General features: G+C 48.6%; 1 protein-coding gene across 10 annotated transcripts in view; it reads left to right on the top strand.

The window, feature by feature from the left end:
- LOC144781519 (uncharacterized) overlaps window positions 1–22,296 on the top strand; it is a 2,047,367-nt gene that overhangs the window by 1,808,307 nt on the left and 216,764 nt on the right. For all 10 annotated transcript variants that reach the window (XR_013601003.1, XM_078660419.1, XM_078660420.1 and 7 more), the window contains one exon: window positions 2,223–2,276. Coding sequence is in view for 9 of the 10 variants with exons in the window: in XM_078660419.1 (XP_078516545.1) it covers window positions 2,223–2,276 (54 nt within the window). In the remaining variant the exon portion in view is untranslated. The remainder of the gene's footprint in view (window positions 1–2,222; window positions 2,277–22,296) is intronic.

Genomic DNA, 22,296 nt, shown 5'->3' with positions numbered 1-22,296 from the left:
ACTCTCAGTGAATTCAAGGATACACTCAACAAGGGCAGTGTCCTCTTCGACTGCCCTGTTCGCAGGCGTCTCTCCGGAAAAAATATGTTGTGCTGCAACATGGAAGAGCACCCACACATTCATGTAGCACTATTGCCTAGAATCTGCACAGCGCAGTGTTGCAGCAGTTGGACAGAGGGTGTTACGCCATCTGTTCCAATAAGGTGAGCTCCTTTACTGTATGTACTTATGATCATTTATAGGTAAATATACATATATATATATATATATATATATATCCATACATATATATATATATATATATATATATATATATATATATATATATATATATATATATATATATATATATATATATATCCAGCAAACTTTCTCCACAGGTAAGAAAGAGAAGCCACACAGGGGAAACACAGGAGGTTCCTTTAATGCCAAAAACCAAAACCAAACTTTCCAGGCGAATGCATTTCCGCTGTAGTGTAGCCTTCCTCAGTGCCAAACTGGTTTAAGCAGGAAGCGGGAAATTTCACGGTGTAAATACATTCTTTAGGCCCCACCCTGCCAGGTGCAAGCAAGCTCCGCCCCCCCAGGACGTCAGCACAGGTTGTAATTCGCTGTGAGTCCGGTCATGCAGGACGCCCAGTGCGTCAATACTACATGACCCAGAATGCTGCATGATGTCCCCATACAACACCGGGGGTAGATGTACCATATTTGCGGGCAGAAAACACCAGGTTGTGGCAAAGTCAGTTCCTCCTCCGCTCCCCAAACCACACCAACCTCAATGTCCATATATATATATAGATATATATATATATATATATATATATATATATATATATATATATATATATATAATGTGTGTGTGTGTGTGTGTATATATACATATACTTGATCACATACATGAATATAATATTGTCATATACAGCATGTTTATTCTAACACATATAGAGTGTTTAGGTATTTATATCTTAGACTTTTACCCACCATCCTCAACTGGTACTCATCGTACAAAATGTTTCACTACAATAACTGCCTGATAGTCTGATTCAAGCATGTGAATCTATGAAAGATCCAATACTGGAGAAGAAAATGTGTTACTTACCTGTAACTGCAGTACTCTGGTATTGGTATCTTTCATAGATTCACATACAACCCTCCCTCCTTCCCTGAGAGGCTCTCCTTCTACCTTGGGATTATATTATTCCCACTTGTGCTTGAAAATCTGAGGGACTCAGTCTCTCTTGGGAGTATTCTAGAGGGTGATATTGTCTCATTAGTTAAGGTTTAAGTTTGGTCCATTTTTAAAAAAGGACATATGCTATCAAATTGATTGTTCATTGCTGGGGAGAGGATGTTCCACGCGGTCAGAGCTACCGACTTGGGAGCTGGGGGGTCAGGTTTTGAGGCTCGGAGTCGGCTCAAAATCCTGCGATTCTGGGCAACTCACTTAATTTCCCTGTGCCCGTGGCTAGCGTCTGGATACCCTCACGTGTGATTAGCTACACTTTATAAATCTATAAATTCAAATTCATTGCCATTATAGCCTATGATAGTGATAAAAACTGCTTTATTATGGTACCTTGAGACTCCCACTTCAACCATGGGGAATGATTCAAGCATGTGAATCTATGAAAGATACCAATACTGGAGAACTTCAGTTACAGGTAAGTAACTCATTTTCTTTGTAGGTCAATTACATTTCCATGAACCAAGTTGTCTTTACCAAGGTTAAGCTGTTTGGAATCGTAAAAAAGGAGAAAGTAGCAACTGAAAACTGTTTACAAGTCTTTACCGACCGGTTATTGATTTTATATATATGTATATATGCAGGAATGAGACCTTCAAACGGGAAGGAACTAGGGAGATGCAACGCCACCTGTTGCACGAAGAAAGAGGGGACTTGAGAAAGGACAGGAGATTATAAGGAGCAGGTTGCATCCCAAGACTATTGTTCTTCCTTTCTTAGGTGTTTTTGGGAAAGAGAGTTTTGTATTTGTTTTATATGTTTGCTAGAAGAATAAAGGGAAGAAAGATTGAACATAATCCTCGCCTCCATGTCCTTAATGGAATTGAAACCTTTTGTTTCAGAAGCTAGGAATTTTTTTATTCATTAAACAAACAAATGATTTATCAGGTATATTAGTGTAAACTTATTGTTGTATGTATTGTGGTTCTCTGTAGGTAAAAATCTATTTTTGTAATTGTTTTGGTTTATATTTTAGGCGGAGAACTTACAACCTGGAAATTCCAAATTAAATACATTCTACGTTGCAAAGGTAATGACTATTAACAATATGTCCTATTAGCACTGAGAGGCAATTCACAGTTTTCATAGTTTCAGTTTATTTATTATGATTTGGGACTCCGAAGAGTTCCACATAAAAGAAAAAGATACATATAAAAATCAACATTGCACTCCATAAAAAGAGAGAAAGTAAAGTACTAAATTCATCATAGCATATCGTACAAGAACGAGGAAAAACGTGAATATGGGAACCATTCAAAAAACTTTCCAGCGCCAAAAGGATTGGTCCATAATAAATCAGATTACCGTTGATGGGTACTTAGGGGACTTTTACGAAGATTATAATCTAAAACTATCATACATTTTTTTTTAATTAAAACCATGGAATAAAAAGTGGGGATTTGTCAATTCGCAATACAATACATGGTAACCAGCTGCTTAATCATGTAATGGAGAGCGTGAATTCATCAATTCATAATACTGTACAAGATATCCAGCAGCATAATAACAGGTGCAAAAATGTTTAAAACTTCACAGAAAATTTTTCAGCTTACTGTACTAGATAGCTAGCAGCAAAAAAGGTTGGAAATGTGCAAATGCTCAGATACATACTACATTTTTCTAGCTCAGGGTACTCGATAGCTAGCACCAAAAAAAGTTGGGAAAAGTGCAAGTGATCAAATGCATACAAAGGAGTTCAGCATACAGTACTTGTTAGCTAGCAGCAAGAAAGTTATACAAGTGCAAGTGCTCAGAAACATACATAGTGAATCGATCAATACTGTTCTAATAAATGTTTAAAAATTGTTTAAAAAAGCTACAACATTTAAAACAAACAAGTTCAGATGGGGGTGCTAGCAGACAGTTTCAGACCTCTTCTGCTGTGGTAATATTGTATTTAAAAAAATAAATCCTAAGGTAGCTGTGACGTATTAATTGCAATGCCGGGCAGACAAATAAGACATGATTTAAGTCTTGTATAAAAGAGTTACATAAGTGACAACGTCTTTCCTGTCTAGGAATGCCCTCCGAAGCTCCTGTTACGATTCTTAGAGGGAGTACATTCAGTCTAAGCAACAGAATATATGGTTAGGGTTTTTTGTAAATCCTACTCCCCTCAATACAATCATTATTTCTATTCTCTGCGCACATTTTAATATCTCTTTCATGAAAAACCCCATAGATTGTTCATTTAATTCTGATTTTCAAGGCATGTTTACAGAGCACTACCGCACAATTCCTATCTAAGCCGAACATTGTTAAGGCTTTTGAATGATTCCTAAAAAGAGCACTCTTTTCTTTCATGCTGACAAAGATTTCCTCGCCATAACGCTACGCGTAACCTATTTTCAGAGCTCTTTACTAGAGATTTGCCCCATCTTAGGCATGCAGCCATAGTTAGTACATAAGTTGAGAGTAGCGCAAATTCAAGCCTAATCGCTGCTATAGAAGTAGTGCAGTTCTGATTACATATTTGGCACCAGGTACGTCCCTCTACTTTCTCAAATTTATCCCACTCTTGTGCATCTATTGTTTCATAAGCATAGCTCAATGTTGGCAGTATCTTTATTTTATAAACTGATAAGATGTTTTTGAAGTGTGTCTTCCTGCAATGTGTATACAATCGATTAATTACAAAGGCTTGTGAAATTGCCTTGCCTTTACAATGATCCATGCGATAGCTGCCAGAACACCTGTTTGAAAAGATTTTTCCTAAATATGGATATAACTTTACTACTTCCAGTTTCTCATTTCCCAAAAACCAATGCAATTTTTTTCTGACTTTACATCCCCGATAACTAAAAATCATAACTCTTTAAAATATTTATTTTAAAATGGTATTCTTCTGTATACCTAATCAGCTCAGCAAGGCGTCTTTGCTGAGCCCCACTCTTTTTGGCAAATCATTAATATAAATAGAAAAAAGAAGAGGGGCCAAAAGGCACCCTTGCTTCAACGCATTATTAGTTTCTATTTTTCCACCTAGTAAAACCTGCATCCAAGTAGAGGAGTGAAGTGCAATAACTAATCGTAACAGATTATCTGGTATCCCCATTATGACCGATTTTCTCCTCAACGTTCCCGTGATATTATCCAAGGTAACACTGTTTTTACTAAATTCTGTTTGTTCTCTGGGAATTAGATCATTTCCAAATGCCCAATCTTGCAGATGGGTGAGGATGCTGCCAGTCGCATCCAGGAGAGAGATCTGTCTAAAACTGGCAGGGGAATTTTTTGGAGAGGCAGTACAGTGTATTGTGTATACTATGTATATAATGGCAATGCTAGTACTATATTTTCTATTGTTATTATCTCAGGTATTAATGAAACAGAAATGTATTTGTAGTTCTCCACAGAAGTCCTAAACAATGAATAGTTAAGTTTGTTTGTGGGGCGGGCGGGTGCCTTGGATGGCACGACAGTCAGCAGCAGTATTTAAATATCACAAAGACATTATGAAGCAGCCTGCAACTATTGTGTTCTATTGGTTCTTCGCTCCATGCTAATGCTAATTTATTCGTCATTTCCGCCCCTCACCTTCGTTATTTTCCTCCTCCGGAGTTCCTTGGTAATATGATTCCTTTTGCGGACCCTATTCTAAAGATTCTGTGTGGCTTTGGCATACTACTGTGTCTTCTGTGAATGGTCAGTGCATGTTATGCTGATCTTGCTCTCTGGACTTTGTTTTGGCATTGTTGCAGCGCTGTATTTTCCATTTTTCCTTTCCCTGCTCAGATGGGCCCTGATTCCTCACCTGAGTTTGGGGCTTAGTGGCTTCTCTTCTGCTTGGCTTATGTTCACTATGGCTCACCTTTCTGAAGCTGATAAGTATACATGCTTGTTATAGGTTTAATCTGAATATCATGTGGTATATGCTTATTCTGAATATCATGTGCCTTTACTTAATATTAAACTGCTGCATGTACTTTCTCTGATTACTTGGCCATTCTACCCCTTGAGAGTCTAGACGCACATCTGTATTACGAAAATAAATGAAATAACATAGAGAGATGTATTTAATATGTCCTGGGCATGCTAATTCTCTCTCTCTCTTAAACCAGTTCTCATGCACTTTAGGTTTTTAACCCTGTCTGGTACACACACTCTGGAATTTGAGGTTGTCATCAACTCTTTTTGCAAAACTCACCTCAAAGGGTTTCTTTTGACATCCTAATTATGGTTGTCTAAGGGGGCGTGGCCATGCAAGTGTCCGAAATGGCTGCTGGCGATTGAAACTCCGTTGGCCGGACTAAATCTTCTTGCATTATCTTCATGCTACCCTGATGCCACAAACCTGAGACTTGCACCCCCGGCTCTGTGATGTGCCTCGGAATCCAGCTGTCCACTCCTGTGGTCCCGGCGACGCTCCGATCCTTGTTAACAGCTGCTGCGTGCTGGATCCATGCTGTGATGGGATTCTCTGCCTGAGGCCCTGCCAGCGTTGCTGGAGTGGCGTGGAGCGGCCTGGACTGGAGATGAGCGGGGGCCGCTGGTCGGGATGCCTTTGCCGGAGTCAATTGCATGCTGTGGGATTTAGGTGCCCCCCCTTGCCACTCACATTGCGCCCGTCATAACCACAGTGTGCTGCAGCACACGCCTTGTACGGACCTTGAATAGGGGACCGAGTTGGGGATAGGGCCTTCCGATCCCCAGGTTGTTGAAAGGACCGCGGTGAGTGCGGGGGGCAGCCTGCTTGCTCCCGCTAATTGCATATGCGTGGCGGGCGGCCCGGCCGTGGGCTCCTTCTCCCTCCTCCCCCCTCTGGCACGGCGGATTCTCTGAGAGCCCTGGACACTCAACTCCATCGGTCCCACCTTGCGGCGCTTGTCAAAAGACGGCCAGGTAGTCTGCACAGACTTCCTCAATTGCTAGAGGCTTTTTGTATTCTGTGGCTGCTCCACCCTGCCACCCTTTATTGCAGTCCTCTCCTTCTTGCAGAGAACTAGGAACTTTAATAAAGACAGCTTATCAACAGCCTCTCTCTCCAGCTCTGCAGACCATTGCTTGGTCTCCCTGGATATGAGACAGGCTCAAAGGGACCAAAGGAAACAAATGAATGAGTGCTGGCCCAGGACTCAGATCCTTAATATGCGGGTTGGCACCATGTAACTCGCAGCCTTCAATCCATCCTATTTAGCTCAGGGGCACTGCTCACGCTCTCGTCTCCATTACATTGCACCGCTTGCTGAGCTTGCTGTTATGGGGGCTAAACCTACGGTGACAAAGGAGATTAAATAGCCTGTTGAAAGCCTGGTCAAGTTCTCTTTTGCGTGCTGGGATTGGTCACACACCACTCCCGGACCTTGTAGTCACGTTTAATTTAGTGTAATACATGATCACGCTCATACGCCTGACTTTCTGTTTTGCTGGAGACCTGCCTGGCGATAGAAACCCTCACTATTCCCTAAAACGTACAGGACTCACGTTCCTGCTCCTTGCATGCTGGCTCTGCAGTAAATTGCACTCCAATCGCAAATTCTACCTCTCCCCACGACTGTCCACCTTCTATGCAGCACCTACATAACCTCTGGTTTTCCTGCCCCCGCATTGGCCCCACCAAGCACTTCACCTCCGCGCTCCTTCAGCATTCTGCGGCATGGGCCGCAAAGATCCTAAGCAAATGACCCTAACCTTCGGGAAAGTGGCGGACAACACCACTGAAGAACCTCTGCCATCATGACGGATGGCGCCCAAGGGGCTGAGGAACTGGACGCCCTTCCGGCACTGTCTGTGGCGATACTCCAGGGGATGAGGGCGGGATTCAAGGTTCTTGTCGGAAGATTTGATACACAGGATAAGAGCCTGGCAGACATGAGTGCCAAGGTGCAGGCACACGACAGTCGCTTGGATATGGCGGAGGCCCGAGTATCGGACATTGAAGACAGCACGGCTCAGTCCCTGAAACGCCTGGACAGAGTGGAACGGATCCTGAAAGAGGTAGACTTTAAAAATAAGGACCTAGAAGCGCGCAGTCGGCGCAATAACGTGCGCATTTTGGGTGTTCTGGAAACGACGACTACTGGCCGTATGGATGTCTTCGTGGAACAATTGCTATCTGATCTGTTTGTCAGAGAGGCCTTTACGTCGGAATTTATCGTAGAGCGTGCACACAGATCATTGGGCCCTAGGCCTAATCCTGGCCTTCCTCCGAGGACCATCATTGCGAGAATTATAAACTTTAGAGATCGGGACACCATCTTACGTCTGGCCCGAGAGTGAGGTGAAGTCCACTGGCAGGGTTCTAAATTATCTTTCTTCCCAGACTTCACTATTATGGTTCAGGATGCCCGCCGCAAGTTCAACAGAGTAAAGGCTACCCTGAGACATTTGGGACTACGTTACAGTATGTTATACTCGGCTAGGCTTAAGGTGGACGTAGGGGGCAGATCCCGCATTTTTGACACTCCAAATGAAGCGCAAGAGTTCTGTCACACTTACAAGAAAAACAACAATAAGGCCGTGATCGCGGGAACGGTCTCTTCTCCTCCACAGAGCGGTTCCTAGGCCAGCAAGGATCTTTTCTCCAATACAGGAACTGGTTAATCAGACACTGTTATTCTGGTATTTTGTTTGAGTTGCCATACTGATAATGCTTTTCATACAGCAATATTGTGGTCAGTTGATTCTCTGGCCGACGTGGCATTGCCACACCTCAAGGTGTACACCTCGTTTTGTTTTTTTGTTTTTGCGGATAAGGCAGTGCCTTTTCCCTGGTTTCATATACAGATGTATATTTCGCTGGCACTGCAAGTTGATTAGCTGGGCATGGTATTGCCTCGCTGGGGAGTGGGTGAGGCTGGGTGGTGGGTGGAGGTGGGGACATTTGCAATTGTTGCATATTTTCAAAAGGTACATGAACAGGTTGTTGTTGCAAGGTTCTTTTGTAAGATATCTGAAAGAAACAAGTTAGTGTTAGATTCCTTACCTGAGAATATCCCCAGGTGTCAGACTGTATCCGGAAAGTTTTCGTCAGCAGTACCCTTGCACGTCGGTAGGCGTCGTCTGTGGCTCCGCGTCCGTCGTCGGCGTCGTGATCGCCGGGATGACGTCGTCGGAGTACTTAGACGCCGAACTTGCGCGCTGACGTCAGTTCTTCTTTTTTCCGCTTCAGTAAGCGCAGATCCGGGAAGAGCAGTTACCCAAGTAATTTTTTTTACTTTTTGACCTATATTTTGCTATTTTTTTGAGTCCATATCGACTCCTGGTGCCGGTAGCGAATCCCGGGTTCAAGCCGTGCGAAGCCTGTCACCACCTGATGTTGGTGACCGACCCCCACCGCCGGTGTCTCCACTGCCTCAGGGCCGACCACGACGACAAGTCATGCCTCGACTGCCGGGCCTTGACTTCGAAAGCTAGGTGGGAGCGGTCCCATAAGCTCCTCGAGATCAGGCTCTGTGCCGCTCGAGGTCCCGGTCGAGATGGAAGTCGATGGGACCGGTCGCGGAGCCGCAGCCATCGACGCTCGTCGAGTTACCACCACTCGTCGGGCTCAAAGTCCTCCGGTAAGTCGAAGAAAAAGAAGTCAAAGAGGCGTCATCGCTCTTCTGACTCCCCTCGCCGGTTGCACGACACGGGTGAGGGTTCGGGTGACACCACCCACGCGGCTCCGTCGGAGCCGCGGGCGTCGCATCCGGTCCCATACCCTCTGGTCCCTGGAATGCATGCGACGCCAGAGGAGATACGTGACTTCCTCGTGGCCATGAAGACTCACTTCCCTCCGTTGAATCCTGCCGGGGCGCCTTCGGGCTCCGCAGACCCGACTTCGGGCCTAAGTGGGCAGGCGGCTTCGGCCCCGGTGTCATCGGGGGCTTCGGCCCCGGCACCGTCGTCGACTTCGGTACTGACGCAGCAAGGCCCAGGGGAAACCAGGCCTGGATCCCCGTCGATGCCGGTCGACCTTAAGACTCCTCCGCTGGTGCCGACCCCATTGGTGTCACTCCCCGCGCCGTCTTCGGATGACGCCGCCCCCGGTTTCAGTCCCAGTCCAGGTCCAGCGTCGGAGCGGCGCCACTCAGTGCCGTCTCCGGCGTTGGTGGGTGAGCAATTCACCTATGACCCGGCTCTGACATTTCTGCCTGTTTATCAGAACACGGATGAAGGGGAGGACTGGGAGGGGTCTGAGGACCCTCTGGCACAACAGTGCCAGTTAAGTCAGGACAGGGCAGATGAGTTGGGGGATGCCAGTGGTCTGGACACATCACCCAACACTGGATTCATCTCTCCTCCCTCCGTGGCTACGGAGGATGGTGCCATTTATGGTGTGGTGTTGCGCAGGGCAGCCAAGGCCTTGGCTCTTGAGCTCCCTGCTGCGGCCGTGAGGGCTAATCTCCTCACTGAGGTGCTTCAGCCGCCAGTAAGCTCTTCGGAGCCTCTGCTGCCGTTTAATGAAGCACTCACGGACGTTCTGATGGGCACTTGGTCCAAGCCCTCCACAGTGCCCCCTGTGGATAGGAACGTGGCCCGACGCCACTGCTCGGTTCCGGGCGACCCCCCTTTCTGTCCGTTCAACTCACCCCTGAGAGCCTGGTGATCCAGGCTTCTACATCACAGACTGCATTCCCGACTGCCCCTCCAGATAGGGAATCCAAAAGGTTTGATCAGTTTGGGAAGAAACTGTTCTCCTCATTGAGTTTGGGGTTGCAGTATATCAACACTGTAGGAGAGTGGGGTCTGCAATCCTATGGTCACCCCAGATTTATGGTTTTTGCTTCACTGGTTTACGACTTTCCCTGGGTGTGGGCCTGCTAATCAGACCCACAGCCTAGCTGTTCTCTCTCTAAATTGACAACCATGTACTTTAGGTGCATTTACCAATTGGTACTGGACCACCTTATCAGTCCCTGTACAGTGTTCCATGATAACTGTGAACCCCGGTTAAAGTTAACTCGAGCCTCAGCATCACAAAATGGATGCCGCCACCACATACACAAGTCTGACCTCCTGCTGCTGAGAGTCCTTCCAGCAAGGGAGGCCTGGACAAAGGGTTTCCTGCCTTGGGAGGTGCTAGCACCACCCCAGACAGGATTTTGTGTATTGAGGTAGGGAGGCCTGAAAGGAATGAGACGTGCCTGGGGCACAGAGGGTGTCCTGTGCATACACCGGTTCAAACCAGTTGCTGGGGCATCCCTGCCCCAGCTCTGGCGTGAAACCGGACAAAGGATAGGGGGTGTAGCCACCCCCCTTCCTGGTCCCACCCAGGGGAGGGACCTAGTCAGTAGTGCAGCCCCCTTTAGGAGAATAAAGGTAGGAGCTGGTCCCATTCCAAATTAGATGAATCCTGAACTACTCTACAAGAAGAAACTCTGGACTTCGACGTTCTGCTCCACAGAAGACTGAAGAAATCTCCCTTGTGGGCAAGGAGTGTCCACCCTGCAACTGCAGGCACCATCGAGCGTCCAGCGGCTTCACTTTGTCGTCTTCCCTCGAGGATCCAGACTTCAGAGCCCGACGAGACCCGGATTCCCAGACCTCTCCAACTTCAACTCACATCTGCAGCAAAGCTGAGACCCGTGGGTGCGATGAGACACGTGGGACCGGCCATCCTGAAAGAACCTGCACTTCGCTTCCAGCACTACTCCCGAGGTAAACTCGACCAAGTGCTTTGGGGATTGAGAAGCCCCAGCCCCGAGCAGCCCCTGCACCGAAGATCAGCCCTCCAGCTTCCACGAGATCTGCGTGGGGCCCTTCTGCTTGTTTGCAGCTCGACGCGTTGTCTGGTCACTTGCCGGCTGGCTAGTGGCCTCCTAATGAATGAAATGAAATGAAATTAGATTTGTTAAGCGCATGGCTGCCCAAGAGCGTCCCAGCGCTGATACACACAGCTAGCATCCAGGATCCTCGGAAACGGAACTCATAAGTCTCTTGGGAAAAGGAAGGTCTTTAAAGATTTCCGAAACTTCTGGAGACAGGGTTCTAGACGGAGAGCAGCAGGAAAATCATTCCAGATCTTGGCTACGTTCACAGAGAACCTCCTGCCTCCTGAGCGAGTTCTCTTTACTCTGGGGATGGTCAATAAATTGCTCCCATCAGAGCGGAGGGAACGCGAGGGCTTGTAGGGGGATATCAGGTCCCTGAGGATAGGGGGGCCAATTCCCTGGAGAGATTTAAAGGCGATGGAAAGGGCCTTAAATTTAACTCTCTCCCGTATGGGGAGCCAATGGAGAGCTTTAAGAGCAGGCTTAGCCGAAGTTCTTTTTGCAGTGCCTGTCAAAACTCTGGCCGCCGCATTTTGTACTCGCTGAAGGGTGTTGAAGGCTGATTCAGGGGCACCAAGCAGCAAGGCATTGCTGTAATCCAGCCTTGACAGTATTAGCCCCTGAATCAGGAGTTTCCTTGAGCTGAAAGGGAGAAGAGGCAACACCTTTCGGACTGAGCGTAACAAACCGTAGCAGATCCCTGCCACTTTCTTCGTTTGTACTCTGAGCGTCAGGTCTGGCTCTAACCACACTCCCAAGCTCTTAATCTCATTCTTGGGTTGGGGCAATTCACCCAAACAAGGGGGCCACATGGTTTTGGGAAGGGAGGTGGAGAGGTTGCCCACCATCATAAGTTCAGTTTTGGAACCATTAAGTTTCAGCCGAGATTCTGTCATCCAGGCCATGATAGCTGTCAGACAGCACCCAAATCTTTCTGCCGCATTTTCATGGTGAGATAGCGAGACGACAAGCTGGGTGTCATCCGCATAGGTCACTATTTTCACCCCGAAAGGTGAAACCACATCCTCCAGTGGGGCCATATAGATATTAAAAAGCGTTGGGCTCAACGAGGAGCCCTGCGGGACTCCACACTGGAGGGGGATCGACTCAGACACGTTGGTGCCATCACAGACCTGGTAGGACCGCCCAGTCAGAAAGGAAGTGATCCAGCTTAAGGCCTGGCCAGATATTCCCATCCTAGTAAGGCGCTGAATAAGGATACCGTGATTGACGGTATCAAAAGCCGCGCTGAGGTCTAAAAGGACCACAGCTGCGGATCCTCCTGCATCAAGAATGCGTCGGGCTTCCTCCACTACTGCAATCAGGGCAGAGTCAGTCCCCTGGCCAGGGCGAAAGCCTGTTTGCGAGTGCTTGAGCAGGTTGTGGCCTTCTAGGAGTGTGGACAGCTGTCGATTAACAACCTTTTCTGCAATTTTGCCCAGGCCAGGCAACAGAGAAATAGGGCGGAAGTTTGCCAGATCGTCAGGGTCCAGTCCTGGCTTTTTAGGGAGAGCCTTAACCATCGCCTTCTTCCAGCTAGGGGGAACTTCCCCACATCCGAAGGAGGCGTTCAAAAGATCCGTGGCCCGCGAGGAGATGGTCTGTGCAATCCGCTTAAGAACATAGATGGGCATAGGGTCCGAGGGGGAACCACTTTTAAGATTGGATAATTCTTTGCGGAAGTCTTCCTCAGTTATGGGAGTGATAACTTCCCACAGAGGGCTCACACCACTCGCGACCTGCGTGGGTGACTCAGAGGAAAGAGTACTAAGAGGAATATTTTGTAAAATTTTCCTGACCTTGTTATCAAAGAAATGTGCAAGCTCATTGCACCGAGCTGTGCTCGTAGCTTGTGGCAGTGAAGAAGAGGGGGTGTTCAGGAGTTCCTTAACTATAGTAAATGTCTCTCTAGATGAGCTGGAAGCAGTCCTGATTCTCTCTTCATAAAAGGCCGCTTTCGTGCGGTTGCAGGCTAGCTTATATGTCCTCATGGCTTCCTGATAGGAGACTTTACTATTATTGGACCAGTCTTTCCGCCAAGCGCGTTCCAAACGTTTACAGACTTTTCTAAGGTCGCGCAGTTCAGTTGTGTACCAGGGGTTTTTAAACCCATTACTTTTCTTGGTACTACACTTCTTAGGAAGCACCAAATCCAGTGCTTTTAGTAACCAATTATGAAAACTGCGATCTGCTTCAAGGGGGTTCAAAAGTTTGGCAGGAATAGATTGTTCAAGAGCCGTGGTTAGGTCGTCCTAGACGACGAACCTTTAAATCTTCACTGCTGGTCTGGTTGCTCCAGACTGGCCCTTGCCCCCTTCCAAAAGAGGGGCACACCGGACTCTCCTAGTCCGCACCAGATGCCTTTTCCACTCACCACGTGGGTTGCCTTTGCCAAGGCCTGTTGACTCCAATTCCGGATCCGACACCGCCGACAGCGCGAGCCTGCGTGGGACAGCTCGTGCCTCCATCCTGGTCGTCGAAGACACCTCCTGGTCCACGTGGCTGCAGAGTCAAGCGTCCACTCTTCACCTGATCGCGACGACAGCATCTGGTTCCTTCCTGGTTCCACACCGGTCACTGGCTAGTGACTTTGAACACTGTCCCCTCTGCTTTCAGGTCCTCTTCTTCACCGATCCACCCTTGGATCTTACCGGACATCTTCCTCCTGGTCGCCTGCAGCATCTTTTCTTCCAGGCTCCATAGACTTCAATGCGAGAACCCGACACACTTTGACACCTATGCACCCGCAGCCCGTGGGTGAGGTAACGAGAGCATTTCGGTGCTCTAGAGTAGTTTAACTGTCCTAGTGTCCAGTTCCACAGTCGTTTTAGTCCTAACTAGTCAGGATTGTCCGTACTCACCTTTTAACTTGAACTGTACTGTCCATAGACGTTGTTATGCATCTCGCGTGTGTGTTCACACTCTGCACACGCGTCCAGTGGGCCTCCTATTACTTACCTAAGGTGAAGATAGCGTAGTCCTAGCGAACCTCCAGCCTCTGGACAGCTCCATTCCTTCTATCGACTTTCACATTCCACTTACTTAGTATATGGTTTGTCGTGCCTCTAGGGCACCATTGTAATTTTGTGCAACTTGTCGTATTTTTCGTAAGAGATTGTCATGTGCTTAGCCCTCTGACCTCATAATAAGTTCAGAGGTGTTGTTATTATTAAATATAGTGTTTATTTTCATAACAACCTGTGTGGTGTCCTTTCATCTGGTATTCAAGGGGTTATATTGTGGTAAAACAGCTGGCTTCACATGCCAAAAGAGTTTAGCCTAAGACTGCTTTGTCCATGCTACCATTAGGATAGCTGGTCTATAAGGTTGACTTACAACCAATCACCATAAGGGTTGTTTGGACTGATACAAGGTGATCACTAGAACTAGTGAGCATCATATATCAGGCCAACTTCTCACAAACACCGCTTGCCTTTCTGATAGCTACATCTGCCAGTGGATTCCTCACCTTGTGAATATCCCCTGCGTCAGCAGCATTCGGAAATTCTTTTTGTAGCTTCGCGCCGATGTGGACGACGTCACAGAGGCACGGCATCGCGCGCGACTCCGCTGTTGTCACCGACACCATAATAGGCCCACGCCGGCGTGATGACATCAGTTCCCTTTTTTCCGCGTCGTCGACGCTAACGATTTTCTGGGATCGTACAGTAGCTTTGTAGTAACTTTGTTACTCTGTGGTTATTTTCACTGTATCTTTGTCTTCTATCGAGATGTCTTCGAAGAAGACTGGTTTTAAGGCTTGCGGAGAATGTGGCAAGACTATGTCCATAACTGACCCGCATGAATGTTGCGTCTGGTGCCTGAGCTCCGACCATGACGTCGAGGATTGCCTATCTTGCAAGAAGATGACTACAAAGGCCCTTCGGGAGAGGGAGACGAAGCTCCTCGTTGCGAAGCTGAAAAATAAAAAAGATAAGAAGGCTTCGAAGACTCGGTCGAGGTCGAGGTCTCGATCGAGGTCGCGTTCGGAGTCGTCATCAGCACATGCTTCTAAGTCCTCGAGGAAGAAGCACAAGAAGAGGAGCCATGAGTCACGTCATCACTCGGGGAAGGACTTGAGGAAGCCAAAGTGAGGCTTCCTCGTAAGGAAGCGGAGGCTTCGGCGTCGGAAGCACAGGAATCTGATGGTGAGGCTTCGCGTGCGAATTCGCCAGGATCACCGAAGCAGCAGGCGACCCCTTCTCCGGATCCGTCTAATCCTTCTGGTCAGGAGGATGAAGGTGAGGTGGAGGAGGTTGGTGAAGGCGAGTTTCCGGTGCCCGCGGGTTTGTCGACCCTGGTACCGGAGCCCGAGGAGGAGATCGACGTCGAGACGACTCCGCCTCCTCGAGAGCATCCTGGGGGCCCTTATCCAGCCTTTCCGGCTCCAGGTCAGGATCCATCCCAGTTCCTGAATGCCATGTTTGGGGTTTACTCCAGGGCAATGTACCCCTCTGGTGCACCTGTTGGTCCCACGGGTCCTATGGCGTATAACTTGGGCATTCCCCAGGCTTATGCTCCTGCGTCCTTCATGCCTTTCATGTCGGCTCTAGCACCACAGTGGCATTTTCCGGCGCCGCCGAAGCCTTCGACGCCGATTCCATCGACGCCAGTGCCCACGTCTTTGATGCAGGATCCTGTTTGACCTCGGGTGAAACTTCCTCGCCCGACTTCGGGTTCGACCCCGGCTCCGCCCCCGGCGGAGTCGGTTCCAGATCCGTCGGCTTCGTTTCTGAAGGTGAGGTCATGGCGTGAAGCCCAGAGACTTCTGGAGGAAGAACAGTATTGGTATGCTGACGTGGAGGAAGGAGAGTTACAGGATTCTGATGATCCTTTTGATGACCTGAGAGAGGCCAGTGGACTTGATCTGTCTCCTGAGTGGGATTTGGCTTCTGTGTCAGACGTGCCTTCCAAGGATGTGATGCCATATCACGTTGTTATTAAAAAGGCGGCAGGCTTGTTGAATATTACTCTGCCCACTGCTGAGTACAAGTCTAATCTTCTTACTGAGGTCCTTCACTCGCCATCCTCAGTTATTGAGCAGAGGCTGCCATTTAGTGATGCTTTAGCTGACCCATCTATGAGGTCTGGAAGAAGCCTTTGACAGCTCCTGCGGTTTCAAGGGCTGTGGCGAGGAGGTACAGGGTTGCACCTGGTGACCCGGACTTTTTGTTAGCACACCCCCTGCCTGAGAGTGTGGTTGTGCAGGCTGCCTGTTCTAAGAAGTCTGTGTGTGCTTTACCGCAGGTTCCTGGGAAAAAAATCCAGGAAGCAAGATCAGGCTGCCAAGAAGGTCTTCTCCTCTGCCAGTATGGCATTAAAATCTACTAACGCAACTTGTCTGATGGGGCGGTACATCCATGCCTGGATGGATTCCGTGAAGCAGTTGGTGCCAAAAATTCCTGAGGTGGATAGAAAGGACTTTCAGGAGGTAATTTCAGACACTCAGGCTGCTGCGAGACAAGTGATTCAGAGTGGGCTGGACACAGCTGATTCGGTGGCGAGAGTCATGGGCTCTTCGGTGGCCACTAGCAGAGCTGCATGGCTAAAATCATCGGAGTTCTCTGCAGATGTTCAGTCTGCTTTGATGGACTTGCCATTTGATGGTTCAGGATTGTTTGGCAAGAAGGCTGACGCTGCCTTAGAATGTTTCAAGGTCAGCAGGGCCACGGCGAAATCTTTGGGTTTTCAGACCAGGGGTACTACTGGAAGGCGTTTCAGAGGATTTGGCAGGTCTTCCTTTCGTTCCTATAAAACATCGCAGAAGCAGCCACAACAACAGCAAAATACGCTGTACAAGTCGTACAGAGGAAGACAACGAGCTCATCCTAGAGGTCGTCAAGCCTCCTCCTCCTCCTCTTCCCCTTCCCAGCCCCCTAACACCGCAGCAAAGCAGCCCTAAATCCGCCATAACATCAGATCTTTGGGTTCTAAATCTCGTGGAGAATGGGTATGCTCTTCCCTTTCGGGAATTTCCCCCAATTACCCTCCTTGCCAGGATTATTGTTCGGAGGACCATCTGCTGCTCTTGCAGGAAGAAGTCCTGGCTCTGTTCAGAAAGGGTGCGATAGGGGTGGTTCCAGAGCAGGAGAGAGGTCAGGGATGCTACTCCCGGTATTTTCTGATCCCCAAGAAGGATGGCAGACTCCGTCCAATCCTTGATCTCAGGATCTTGAACTTTTACCTGAAGCAGGAGAAGTTCAAGATGCTCACCCTTGCGCAGGTTCTTCAAGCGCTGCTGGAAGAAGACTGGATGGTGTCGATCGACTTGCAGGATGCGTATTTTCATATCTTAATCCTGAAGTGGCACAGAAAGTATCTCCGTTTCACGGTTGGATCGCAGCACTACCAGTTTGCGGTCCTTCCGTTTGGACTTACTACTGCTCCTCGAGTCTTCACCAAGGTGATGGCTGTGGGGGCAGCACATCTCAGAAGATCGGGGATTCCTGTATTCCCGTATCTGGACGATTGGCTGATCAAATCAGAATCTCCAGAGATAGTCCTCCATCATCTGCAAGAGACAACTCAGTTGTTTAACAGGTTGGGTTTTTCGATAAATGTACCCAAATCTCACCTGGTGCCCTCCCAGCGCAACCTGTTCATAGGTGCGGTACTGGACACTACTGTGTGTCGTGCATTCCCTCCTCTACAAAGGATTCGCGACATACAGGAAATGATTCCTTTATTTTTCAATGGAGCGGTCGTTCCAGTCCTGAAGGTCCTTCGCCTGCTCGGTCTGATGGCTTCTTGCATTCTGTTGGTCAACCATGCACGCTGGCACGTGATGGCACTCCAGTGGTGTCTCCGCAGGCAGTGGTATCAGCACGGCGGAGATCTCAGGGAGTCAGTGAGGATCTCGAGAGAAACTGCAGCGGATCTCTCTTGGTGGAGCGTGGAAGGCAATCTGTCACAAGGAAAGCCTTTTCAACTACCTCCATCGGTGGCCACAGTGATAACGGATGCATCCACCCTAGGGTGGGGTGCTCATCTGGGGGACCTGGAGATCAAGGGTCTTTGGTCTCCAGAGGAAAGGTTGCTTCACATCAACCTTCTGGAATTGCGGGCGATACTTCTGGTGCTCAAGGCCTTCCTCCCTTCCCTTCAGGTCCTGATGGACAACACAACCGCGATGTGGTACGTCAACAAGCGGGGAGGAGTGGGGTCGCAGTGTCTCTGCAGAGAGGCTCTACGTCTCTGGTCCTGGGATCAGGCAAATCATCTGGCCGGAGTACTGAACGTTCGTGCAGACAGTCTCAATCGGCAGTTCTCGGCCGACCACGAGTGGAGGCTTCATCCAGAGGTAGTTCGTCTTGTCTTTCAGACATGGGGGACTCCTCCGGTGGACCTGTTCGCCACTCGCTAGAATTCTCACTGCCTGTCATTCTGCAGCCTCCAGTTTCCTATGCAAGGAGCCTTGGGGGACGCGTTTCAGTTGAGTTGGGACTCGCAACTCCTTTATGCGTTTCCTCCCATACCTTTGATTCCTCGGGTTCTGAGGAAGATACGCCAAGACCGGGCCCAAGTCATATTGATCGCCCCGAATTGACCAAGAAGGGTGTGGTATACAGATCTTCTCCACCTCTCCTCGTGCCCTCCGCTCTGTCTCCCTCACAGGGCATATCTCCTCCCCAGATGGAGGGGCAGGTTCTACACCCCCACCTCCTGACCTTACACCTTCATGCCTGGAGATTGAGTGGGGCAACCTGATTTCCTTTTCTCTCCCGCACGATATGGTGAATGTCATCTTATCGGCCAGGCGTGACTCCACCAAGTCCATTTATTTTTATAGATGCTCTAAATTTGTTGCTTGGTGCGGGGAGAAGTCCGTTGACCCTTAAAGGGCTCGTTTGTCCAATATACTTCAATTTGCACTTTCCTTGGCCCAGCAGGGTTTTGCTGTGGCAACTATCAAAGATTATTTGTCGGCCATATCGGCTTTCCTTTCTTTGCCGGACCAGCCCTCTTTGTTTAAATCTCCTATTGTATTACGTTTCATTAAGGGCCTTACCAATAAATTTCCTCCTACACATTTTATTGTGCCTCAATGGGACTTGAACCTTGTTCTTACGTTCTTGATGGGTTCTCCTTTTGAACCTTTACACACATGTTCCTTGAGGCTTTTGTCTTTCAAGACTATTTTTCTGATGGCCATTATCTCGGCAAGGAGGGTAAGTGAGCTTCAAGCTCTTAGTTCAAAGCCCCCATTTTTATCTATTCATGCTGAAAGAAAGGTTCTCAGGACCAGGGCTGCTTCTCTGCCTAGGTGGTAACTCCTTTCCATCTGGGGCAGTCCGTTACCCTCCCTACCTTTTATCCTCCCCCTCACCCTTCCAAGGAGGGGGAGAGACTACACCGCTTGGACCCTAAGAGGGCGGTGAGCTTTTACCTGGACAGGACACGAGAGTTCAGGTTGGATGACCAGATGTTTGTTGGTTTTGCTGGCTGCAAGAAGGGGAAGGCGGTGCGCAAGAGCACGCTCTCGAGGTGGATTATCCTCTGCATTAAGATCTGCTACGCTCTGGCGGGTAAGGACCCTCCAGAGGGTATAAGAGCTCACTCCACTAGAGCAAAGTCATCAACATCTGCTTTGTCTAGGGGTCTTCCTGTTGAGGACATTAGTAGAGTGGCGACTTGGGCCTTCCTCCACACTTTCGCGAAGCATTACTGCTTGGATACCGAAGTGAGGAGGGAGGGCCACTTTGCACACGCTGTCCTCCAGGATTTTCTGGTATAGGAGAGTGGACACCCTCCTCTGGGAGTGGGGACTGCTGTGGGACTCTATCAGAAGAACAAGTTACTTACCTTCGGTAACGCTTTTTCTGCTAGATACAATATCTGCCTGTGGATTCCTCACTGACCCACCCACCTCCCCGTTGTCCACTCTTCTATACTTGAGTTGTTGTTTTATATACATTTTTATTGTCAAATGAAATGTTTATTATGTTTTAATTTCCAGCATTGGTTTCACACTATGTGTGTTATCTTGACATTTGTGTACTATGTATACTGTGTATATTTCTGCTGTCATCGGTCTGTCCGTGTGCCTCGAAGGCACGGAAAAAAGGGCAGAACTGATGTCATCACACCGGCGTGGGCCTATTATGGTGTTGGTGACTTCAGCGGAGTCGCGCGCGATGCCGTGCCTCTGTGACGTCGTCCACGTCGGCGAGAAGCTACAAAAAGAATTTCCGAATGCTGCTGACGCAGGGGATATTCACAAGGTGAGGAATCCACAGGCAGATATTGTATCTACCAGAAAAAGCGTTACCGAAGGTAAGTAACTTGTTCTTTGGGCCGTTACACCCTCTCTTTGTGGGACACGGTTGTGAACGTGCTGCCCCAGTGTCAGGAGGAGACCCAGGCATGGCTGGTCCAGGCACTTGCCGAGGGGCGGGATGCAGCACGCTACTCTATCAGACGTGGACTTGATACCAAGGACTCACTGAGCAAAGCGATTTCCACGACGGTGGCAATCCGTCGCCACGCCTGGCTGAGGTCCGCCAATTTTTCAGGGGATGTCCAGGCCACGCTCATGGGAATGCCCTTTGATGGCCGTCGCCTTTTTGGTGACAAAGCAGACAGTGCGCTTGAGGGTTTCACGAACTCCAGGGCTACGGCCAAGTCCTTGGGCCTGTCGGGCCAGTGCCAGCAGACGTCTCTTTTTCGCCCCTTTCGTGGCCAAGGAAGGGGCGCCCCCATGCGTGCGTACAGCCACAGGCCACAGAACCAGCCACAACACGGTCGCGGATGTGGTAACTGCCATGGCAGTGCCGGGGGACAATGGTAAGGTCAGTCCACATCCACTCCCGCAGCATCTGCCTCAAAGCCTTCCTAGTCCGAGCTTTCAGGCCCATTCAACCCCAGTGGGGGACAGGGTCTGCCATCACCTCCTCCACTGGCGCTCCATCACGTCGGACAGGTGGGTGCTGCAAATCGTCCGAAGGGGCTACTGTGAGAAGTTGGCCTGATATATGATGCTCACTAGCAAAGGCAAGCTTCTCCTTGGCAAGGGCAAGTTCTTCCCTTTGGATCCTCAGATTAGCCTCCCTCATATTTGCTTCATGCTCTCTCCTCTGAGGGGAAGTCATTCTCCTCTGAGCAGATGCATGAGAGTGCACAGATCTGTTGGAGTCCCTAGAAGGAGATCTATCTCTCCTAACCCCAAAGTTAGGCCTGCTAAGGGTCAGCACTGGGGGTCCCCCAGTTCCTTCCCTATGTAGGTCTAAGTTGGCCCTTGTAAGTCTGCTGACTAAAGGTTGCCCATTGTCTGCCTCATCCCCAGATACTTCTTCTTCTTCCCCACCATCTACATTCTCTGTTTCAGGGAGGTTAGAGTCTGGATCACCAGGAGTACCGTCTAAGGGGGGCATGCTCCCATCTGGATTAGAGGGGCCTGCAGTAGCAGCCCTTCTGGCATCATATGTCTCTAAGAGACCTAACAAAAAAGGAGTGGTAGGGTTAGAACCCTGTTTCAATTTCCTGGAGGTACACAATTGTCTCATCTCCTGGAAACTGAGAGCTGCATATCTGAAAAGGACCTGTGGAGGGTCACTAACCACTAGGGGAGTCTCTGAAGTCTCTCCATGGATAGACATGCTTTCTAGTGAGGTGTAAGTGATGCACCTACCTACACTATGGGTTTTCCTACTGATCCCTTGCTAAGAGTTGTAGTCAGGGTGTGCTAGGCCCTTTCTACTACAACAACTGGTTCAGTAGAACTCAGAGTATTTCTAAGCTTGTTATATGTACCTAGAGTACCTTATGTGATCTTTCAAATGATATTTCAAGATTATATTTGGTAAAAACAACAGCAAGCTCAAATCCCAACCGCTGCACACCAATGTGAGAAGTTGGCCTGATATATGATGCTCACTAGTTCTAGTGATCACCTTGTATCAGTCCAAACAACCCTTATGGTGATTGGTTGTAAGTCAACCTTATAGACCAGCTATCCTAATGGTAGCATGGACAAAGCAGTCTTAGAATAAACTCTTTTGGCATGTGAAGCCAGCTTTTTTACCACAATATAACCCCTTGAATACCAGATGAAAGGACACCACACAGGTTGTTATGAAAATAAACAGTCTATTTATTAATAACAACACCTCTGAACTCTTTATGAGGTCAGAGGGCTAAGCACATGACAATCTCTTACGAAAAACACTACAAGTTGCACAAAATTACAATGGTGCCCTAGGGGCACGACAAACCATATACTAAGTAAGTGGAATGTGAAAGTCGATAAAAGGAATGGAGCTGTCCAGAGGCTGTAGGATCGATGGGACCACGCTATACTAACTTCAGGTAAGTAATAGGAGGCCCACGGAACGCGTGTGCACTCACACGCGAGATGCT

This window comes from Lissotriton helveticus, chromosome 9 (genome assembly GCF_964261635.1).
Source record: "Lissotriton helveticus chromosome 9, aLisHel1.1, whole genome shotgun sequence".
NCBI classification, from domain to species: Eukaryota; Metazoa; Chordata; class Amphibia; order Caudata; family Salamandridae; genus Lissotriton; species Lissotriton helveticus.
The sequence above is the reverse complement of the archived record's forward strand: the minus strand, read 5'-3'. Positions and strand labels throughout refer to the sequence as shown.